This window comes from Eriocheir sinensis, unplaced genomic scaffold (assembly GCF_024679095.1).
Source record: "Eriocheir sinensis breed Jianghai 21 unplaced genomic scaffold, ASM2467909v1 Scaffold886, whole genome shotgun sequence".
Taxonomy (NCBI): Eukaryota; Metazoa; Arthropoda; class Malacostraca; order Decapoda; family Varunidae; genus Eriocheir; species Eriocheir sinensis.
This window is the reverse complement of record NW_026112259.1, coordinates 34,047-43,158: the sequence shown is the minus strand read 5'-3', so window position 1 is coordinate 43,158 and position 9,112 is coordinate 34,047. Positions and strand designations below refer to the sequence as shown.

Below are 9,112 nucleotides of genomic sequence, written 5' to 3'. Positions count from 1 at the left end.
CAAAAACAAGTGAAGAAGTCTTGGTGCTGCGGGTGCTTCGGCTGGCTCTTCGCCAGGCGGAAGCGCCACAGCCTCCGAGAACCGGACGACATCGTCGAGGAAACCGAAAACGCGGGTGCCCAGGCCGATGCAGGGCAACAGGCCCTGGTCTGCCTGAAGAAGGCTGCTCAGCCTCTCTCAGTGGTGGAGGAGGAGATCCCCTCCGACACCCTGCTGGATGCTGATGGGGTGGTGGGGAAGGGCGAAAAGGAGGCCACTGGCAAGAGGCGTCAAACTCTCATCATCATAATCCACTTGGTGAAGAGAGAGAAGGTCCACAAGCCAGTGGATGATACAACAGTCGCACAAAAAGACTGCACGCAAGTGGATAGCCATGGCACGAGGGTTCACACTCGTAATTACTCTGCACATGGTCAAGAGAGAAAATAAAGGAGGTATACGATGAGCTCCCCTCCGAGCACCAAGGCACGGCTGGGGACGCTCCTTCCAGCAGGAGCAAGGCCGTTACCGGCCCACCGGAAAAGATGCCCCTTATCAGCAGCTTCAAACAGCGGGATGCATCTCAAACTCCGGTCAAGAAAACTATCAGGTTCAACTTCCAAAACCTGAACACTTTCGTCAAAATTCGTGAGCTGTACTGTGCCTACGACTACTGCAAGTATGGCTTCCCTCTCCAGCATTCGTCCTGAGCTGAAAAGCCTAAAGGAGAGAGCAGTGGAGCCACAGGAAGAGCCAACAAAGGAAGCAGTAAACAAACTGCCAGAGGCTCAGAAAACAGTAGCAGAGGAAGCAACAGATTCAGCCAACAAAATCAATGAGCCACAACATCTCACAGGGATCCTCAAGAAAGGAAAGACGGCCAGCACCGCTCATAAATGTGTGCGCTTTAACTTCCAGAACCTGAACACTTTCGTCAAGGATCGTGAGCTGTACTGTGGCTACGACTACTTCAGGTATGGCTTCCGTCTCTCCAGCATTCGTCCTGAGCTGGACAGGCGAAAGGAGAGAACAGTGAAGCCACAGAAAGGGTCAGCAAAGGACGCGGTAAAGAAACACAACACACGACACCAGCAAACAGTTGGAGCAGCTCGCTGTGCACAAATGAATACCACTACTGAAGGGAAGTCTCCTAAAGGTATCCTGAAGAAAGAAAAGATGCCACGGTCCACCTGTCCAAGACACGTGTGGTTCAACCTTGGTAACCTCCGCGCCCCCGTCAAGGAACGTGAGCTGTACCGTGGCCACGACACCTTCAGATACGCCGCGCCGCTCCAAGTCACTCAGCCTCCCAACTTTACCTTGAGGCCTCACCAGCAGCCCGTTAGATCCGCCTCTAACTCGCTGCGTGGCGCACCTCGGCACCTCGGGAGGCCGACACAGCAGAGCAACGACTCCTTCCAGCAAAACAGTGGCTGGTATGCTGCACACAACTACACCAACAGCCGCCACTCACAGCACCGCCAGCACAACGCCAGCAGCCACGTCCCGCCAAGATACGAAACAAGGCATTTCTACGAGGGACAGACACATCGGGGCACCAACTCCCGCAGCAGAAGTCGCGCCAAGAGAGGCGCAAAGCCGAGTGGTGGCGAGTTTCTGTGAGTACACAGGCGAGTACACAGCTTCGTGATCAAACTCAAATGTTCAGCGACGTACAGGTGACGTACATTCCGGGTGCATTTCTCAACACCCGCTGAACAGTAACTGTCGCTGACTGGTGATAACAGAGACTGAGGAGTGCCAAGAAGCACCACAATCACACTGAGAGGAACGGCTCGCCAGCTGACTAAAATCACCATGCAGAGGAACGCATCCCATGGAACGGTGCCACTTCTACGGAACAAATTGTTCAAGAGTGTCGCATCTGTGGGGAGTGTTTGGACGCATGTGTGTGCTTACATTTCTTATCTTATATTTCAAATGAAAAAACAGAAAATATTGTCTTACAAAAAACCTTAGGCAGGGATAGTGGGGTCGTGTTGCACCTCAGAACAAGAAACGTTATGTAAGGAGTTGTCTGAACGACCACCTGTTTTAAAACTATATTTAAATGAAAGATATTAGAATGCTCTTGCCTGTATGCTTAGAAGGAAGTAGAAGAGGAAGAGGAAGTGATTGAAAGAGTAGATTGAGATAGACGTGGGAGAGAAAAGATGTAAAAGCATAATTAAGAAAAAAATGAGAGGGAAGAGAAAAAAAGAGAAAAGATAAAAAGCAAAATTAGGAATAGGATAAAGAGGAAGAAGAAGAGCGTGAGGACTGGAAGGAAGTAGAAGAGGAAAAGGAAGAAGGAAAACGGAGAATCAAAAAAAGAAAATCAATGGGAAACCGTTAAATTTGAGCAGAATGTAAAACGAAGAACGTCAGAAAAAACAATAAAAAATGAGGAGAAAAAAGTAATGAAAGACGAAAAAGGAAAAAAAAGGAAAAAATTGAAAAAAACGATGAATAGAAAAAACTGAAAGATGAAAAAGGAAAAAAAGATGAAAACGTAGAATTAAAACTGGGAGAGAATGAACATAAGCAGGAGTAAATTAGAAGATAGGTGAGCGGAATAAAAGAAGACTAGACAAAAAAAGGAGAGAGAGTTTGTGGGAGCGATTTTCAGGTAGATGGAAACAATTTTGTTAGCAAAATTTTGACATTTGATCTATTGATGAAGGAGTTATTGGCAAGTCGGAGAACAGATTTGGCACGATTCTTGCTTTGATTCTTCTCCTCCCCATCCGTGTTTTACTTATCCTTCCTTTTATTTTGTTTTTCAGCCTTATTCGTATATTTTTTTATCCTTCTTCTTTTCTGTTTGTATCGTCTGTTTTGTCTTTTGTCTTTCCATTTATTGTTCTTGCCTTTCATCTTCCTCCTTCCTGTCATTTCACTTTTGTATATTATTTTTTTTACTTCTACTTCCTCGTTTTGCTTTCCTGCGTTTTACATTCTCATAATATTACTCTTCCCAATTTCTACCCATTTAAATACTCTCTTTTATCTCTTCTTTCCCATCCGTGTTTAGTTTCTCCTTTTTATTGTTTTCTTCCAACTTTTTCTATTTCTTTTCATATCCTCTTACTTTTTCATATATTCTAAGTCTTATTTCGCCTCTTATCCCTTCTCCCTACTCTGCCTTGCCTTAATTCTTCCATCGCCTTCCTCGTAACTTCCTTTTTGTATCCTCTACGTTCTTTGAGTTTTAATTCCTTGACATTTTTTCTTCCACTTCCTTCTCCCGTTTTCTTGTTCATCTTCTTGTTTCGTGTTTGCATATTTTGTTTTCACCTCATCTAATATTTTTTTCCTTTACTTTTCTTCTCCTTTCCTCTTCTTTTCCTTCTTTTCTTCCTCTTATTCCTTCAAAACTCTCACTTACTCATACTTATTATTTCCATATTTCTCCTTCTCTTCTTTTTTTCTACTCAAAAACTTTCCTTCGATATTTGGGTTCCCCTTTTATCATTTTCCTCCTATTCTCTTCCTCTTTTGCAGTAGTGGTGGTGATGGATGGGTGGGGGGCGGCTGTATGGTAGTTCTGGCGGTTGAAGTGCCTGCCATGATGGTGTTAATGGTAGTTATCCAAGTGGTGGGTGATTAGTAGTGGTGGTAGCGGCGGTGTTCGTTATAATGTTGTTGGTAGGTATGCCTATTGTGAATTTGAATCTGCGGGTTTGATGTACCATGTTTCACTGACTATTCTTCCATTGTGTGTGTGTGTTTGTGTGTGTGTGTGTGTGATCGCGTATTCCCGTTCTGTGTCACATTTTTGCACAGCTCTCCTCCGCCCCGCCCTTCTCGTGGCCTGACAGCCAATCACACAGCAGAGCCGCGTGTGGGATTTGGATGGGGCAGTGTTACAGTTGCGTCCCACAAGGGTCGGTGCTGGGTCCTCTGCCTTTATTATTGTCATCAATGACTTGGAAACAGGAATTAGTAGTGATGTCAGTAAGTTCGCAGATGATACCAAGATCGGTAGAGTAATCCAATCAGACAGGGCCGCTAGGGTTCTCCAGGATGAGCTTGACAGACTATATGATTGGGCGGGAAGTGGCAGATGGAATTCAATGTCGGGAAGTGTAGCATTTTGAGTGTAGGTAGGAATAACTCCTCACACAATTACTCCTTAAATGACACTCCTCTAAACAGGTCCGGGCGTGAGAGAGACTTAAGCTACGGTCACACTTGCTATTGTTAACGCAAGCCTGGCTTTTGTTTTCGCTGGCTTGCCAGCGATACGCAACAGTCTGGTCACACCACATGCAAAGTCCGCTAGCTAGCTAGCTAGCGGATCATATCATAACAACACTAGCCGCTATGGAGGAAGCACTTCTTGGATTCGCTCTGTCCACAATTACTCTTGCCACTTGTTTTGTAGCCAGTGAGGACTTAAAGAAGAAAAGTGAAACGAAAGTGGATAAGACCATGGCTGGCAAGTGTGTTCGCTCTTGCTCTTGCTGTACAGGTGACCCGTTAGAAAGTCACCGAGGTCAAATAAGAACTGAATATTATATTTCTATTAAAGAAAAAAAATACATTTGGTTTCATCTCAAGGAGCGTAAGCAATAGGAGCGCTGAAGTCATCCTCAAACTTTACTTAGCATTAGTTAGACCTCATCTCGATTATGCAGTTCAGTTCTGGTCCCCCACTATAGAATGGATATCAAGATGTTAGAATCTGTACAGAGGAGGATGACAAAGATGATTCAGGGGGTGAGAAACTTGCCTTATGAAGACAGGCTGAAGCACTTAAATCTACACTTTCTAGAAAGGCGAAGGTTGCTAGGAGACTTGATCGAAGTCTATAAATGGATGAAGGGCTTTAATAGAGGGGATGTCAATAAGATTTTGATAGTAAAAGAGCCAGGTAGGACGCGTAGCAATGGTTTTAAGTTAGACAAATTCAGACTCAGCAAAGACATAGGCAAGAATTGGTTCACCAATAGAGTGGTGGACGAATGGAACAGGCTTGGGAGCCATGTTGTGGGTGCCAATACCGTAGATACATTCAAGAAGAGGTTGGATAAATTCATGGATGGTGAGGTAAGGTGGGGTTGAGTGTACAGGAGCTGCCTTGTATAGGCCAACCGGCCTCTTGTAGACTCCTTACGTTCTTATGTTCTTATGTTCTTATGTTCCATTTCCCGTAAAATTCGTCAAGTTCATCTGTCTTTTCAACATAAAAAGGTCGAAGATACATAAGTGTGTACTATGTGGACGTATTTTTTTTATTATTCTTTCATTTGATTTTGTTGGACTTTGATTAAATCCTGTCAGTGAAGAAATAGAACTGCCAGACTGGTGTGTTGACATCGTTACTTGATGAGAGAGAGAGAGAGAGAGAGATGGCAGTAAGAATCAGAATCAGAATCAGAATCAGAATGCTTTAATCCATTAAAGTACAATGTACAATGGCTTTTCTCTTAATTACTAAATACTTTACATGTAGTACAGATATCATATATAAGACTTTCTTTAACTAATCTTTTATCTTAATTACTAAATATTTACATGGGATATCATATATAGGAACTTACTAGATATAATACATATGTACGAGATAAGTATATATTATGTCCTTCACGCGTTCTTTAGCAAAAGCCTCCTTGAAGAGCGTGAATAGTTAGGGCTTTCTTGAAGCTCGTGGGTGACGGGAGTTCTTTTATATTAGGGGGGAGCTTGTTCCATGCTCTTGGTCCACTTACTAATAGTGACCGCGCACCATTGTCTGTTCTCACTCTAGGGATAAAGAGGTCTCCGTTTTGTCTCGTTACAAGTTCGTTAATTTGTGTTACAAATGGTAAGTTTAATAGCCACTCAGGATAATATTTATGGGTCACTTTATACACCATTATACACTGATCGAATTTCACTTTTTCTTTCATCTTTATCCACTTTAATTCTTGTAACACAGGAGTAGCACGGTCGCGTCTTTTGTAGCCCCCAGCAGCAACTTTGCAGTTTTGCAGTTTTTGCACTCGCTGCATGAGGGTCTCAATGGTGTTGCCCCATATTTTTAGTCCGTAATTGATTAGACTTAACACTAGTGTCTTGATAACAATCACTCTGGTGTCCTTATCAAATATGTCCTTAATTATGTTTATAAACATTATAACCCCTATTACTTTTTTGTTGAGTTGATGTATGTGTGTGTCGAACGTCATGTACTTGTCAAAGTAAACACCCAATATTTTAACATGTTTGCTTATTGGTATATCACTTCCGTCAAAGTTGATGGTCATATCATCTGGTAAGCTCGATAACAGTTGCCGTGTGCCGATAAATATAAATTGGATTTTGTTAGAGTTCAACATAAGACCACTTTTTAGGAAGTAAGTCTAGGCATTCGACAGTGTTACTTTTGCTCTGGTTATTAGCTGGTCTATGTTATTAATGTTGTCACTGTGGATAAACTGTGTGTCATCTGCGTACTGAACCAGTATACAGTCGCTGATGTGATCTGAGATATCATTAACAAAAATAGTAAAAAGAATAGGGCCAAGGATAGAGCCTTGTGGGACTCCATGTGTTATTAAGGATTTGGGTGATATGTGATTGTTTAGCCGGACTGATTGAGTTCTGTTTGATAGGTAGTCTTGGATCCAGAAAGGGTCTATACGTAGTTTAAGGCATCGCTGCAGTAAAATGTCGTGGTTAACACTGTCGAATGCCTTCGATAAGTCACATAAAGTTATCAGAGTAATTCTCTTGTTATCTAGGTTACTATATACATTATTGGATATTACTGTGAGAGCAGTTTCAGTAGATAGCTCCGGCCTGAATCCGTGTTGAGAGTTAGAAAGTAAAGCATTCCCTTCTAGGTGGTCAGAAAGTTGCTTAGCTACAATTTTTTCTAAGACCTTTGATATTACAGGGAGGAGAGATATAGGTCTGTAATTGGAGTTGATATTGCTATCCCCTCCTTTAAAAATCGGGACAACAATGGCATGTTTCCATGGGGTGGGAAATTTACCTGTAGCTATTGAGGTGTTGAATATGCATGTTAGGTAGAAGGCTGTAACAAAAAGCTGTCTTTTATGAAATTTAAAGAAATGCCATCGCTACCTACAGCTTTGGTCTCCTTTAGTTTGGATATCGTTAGAATTACAGTCTCAACATCAACTGGTTTAGGTCTGAAGAAGTTATTTGTGTCTAAGTTATCAATAGTGTCATGAGTTACTCGTACGTTGTCTGAGTTAGTATTATTGTTAGTAGAGTCATTTTTGCACCTCTCAAAAGTTTCTCTTCCTACGTTAGCAAAGTAGTTGTTAAAATCCTCCGCCTTGTCATTAATATCTTCGTTAGTGATGATGTTGTTATTAGGTTTATTGTTAGGCACTATACCTCTAATATTACTCCACATTTGTGACGAGTTGCCTTTACTTTGGCGGAATTTATCATGATAGTATGTCTTTTTTGCCTTGTGGAGCTTATCCTTAACGCGTTTCTTTTCTTCTTTATATTTGTTGTAAAGTTGTGTGTTGTGTCGATCTAATTTTAGCTGGCCTTGTAAGCTATCCCTGTACTTCATGTTATCTCTTACTTCTTTGTCAATCCAGGGAGCAGGTGGTCTATTTATATATTTAGTCGTCGTTGGGGCAACTTGATCTTGACAAGAATTGAATATTGTGTTAAGTATATTCACCTGTTTGTCAATGTCATCAGTTAACGTGATATTATTTAAGCAGTCTGAGCTGGTTAGCAATGCTTCACAGAAGTTATCTTTATTGTATGTGGCCATGCTTCTGAAAGTTTTCTTTATTTTTGTTCGTTTGGGTTTGCTGATGTCGATTTTTGAGATAATCATGTCGTGATCTGCGATAGTACTGGGAAGGCAATCAGAGGTAACAATACTTTCTTTTTTGTTTGTGATTAGGACATCAAGTAGTGTGGCAGACTGGGGGGTGACACGTGTTGGTTTACTTATTACTTGGAATAAACCGCAAGCTTCAATTATTTTCTGCAGGTTGCTGTTGTTAACTAGAAGGTTATCGTTAAGATCGCCGAACACATACATGGGTTTCTTTCTTAGGTTAACGTGCTTGAAGACTTCCATTAGATAATCATATGAGGTAGCGGGGGCTTTGGGATGTCTGTATAAGCATCCTACAATGATTGATGGCAGTTTTCTGCTTTGAACTGTGATCCATATGTTTTCGATTCCAGTACAGGGTTCAACATCTGGTGTAATGATCTTGGAGCTTAGATTATCCTTGACATAAAGACACACTCCACCTCCGCGGCCCTTATCGTGTCGAAATAAACTGTAACCTGGTATTATTATTAGTGAGTCAGGTGTTTGTTGATGAAGCCAAGTCTCACTAACACAGAGAATGTCAATATCACGGTCATATAATAGTAATTTTATTTCCTCGAAGCTAGATAGAAGAGACTGGGCATTGATGTGTTCTATGGAGAGACCGTCCTTAGCTTTACTATAATGTTCAACGGCAACGTCTTCTTCGCCAATGACCTATCCTCTGTAGAAGTTACATAGTCTATTTTTGTGGCCTAATTGGTAACATGTTGTGCACCGTATTTTATGGTCAAACCTGCATGTGTTTTGCGTGTGGTTTGTTTCCCCACAGTTGTAGCACGCTCCTCTTCTGCGTGGCCTTGGTTGCGGTGGTGGTGTTGGTGTGGAGCTCTGGGTGTGGGGGTGGGGGTGGCTTCTAGTCCATCCATGGGAGAGATGCTGTTGAGAGTTTTCATATCGGAGGTGGGAGGTCGGGTAGTGAGGGTTAGTGCCCCTCCTATCGTCAGGTGTGGGACCAGGTGTTGTCAGGTTACTGTCCCGCCTTCCGTGGCTCCCATGAGGGTAGGGGTGGGGGTGGTGCGGAGGATTAAGGTCACTGTTCCGCCTTCCGTGGTTCCCAGCAGGGTGAGGATGGGGGTGGCGAGAAGGATTAGAGTGGTGGGCCTGGGCGGATGGGGGTGCGTAGGTGCGCCGCCCCGCCCTTCTCCATCCGTCGCTGTCCACCTGGTGTGCTGGTGAGGTGGGGGTGGGGGGGTGACCAGGTGTCCTCTGTGTTTGCTTGTTAGGATGTTTGTGGAGGCAGTGTGACTGGAGATGTTTTTTTGCGATTTTCCTTGTTAATGTGTCCCTGGAGAGGCGTACACTGGC

General features: G+C 43.0%; 1 protein-coding gene across 1 annotated transcript; it reads left to right on the top strand.

The window, feature by feature from the left end:
* Nucleotides 1-424: 424 nt before the first annotated feature.
* On the top strand, nt 425-1,948 carry LOC126994814 (uncharacterized). The gene is made up of 2 exons (XM_050854094.1): nt 425-658; nt 954-1,948. Exons 1-2 carry the CDS (start codon nt 525-527, stop codon nt 1,600-1,602), a joined length of 783 nt encoding a protein of 260 aa, XP_050710051.1. The 5' UTR covers nt 425-524; the 3' UTR covers nt 1,603-1,948.
* Nucleotides 1,949-9,112: the final 7,164 nt, after the last annotated feature.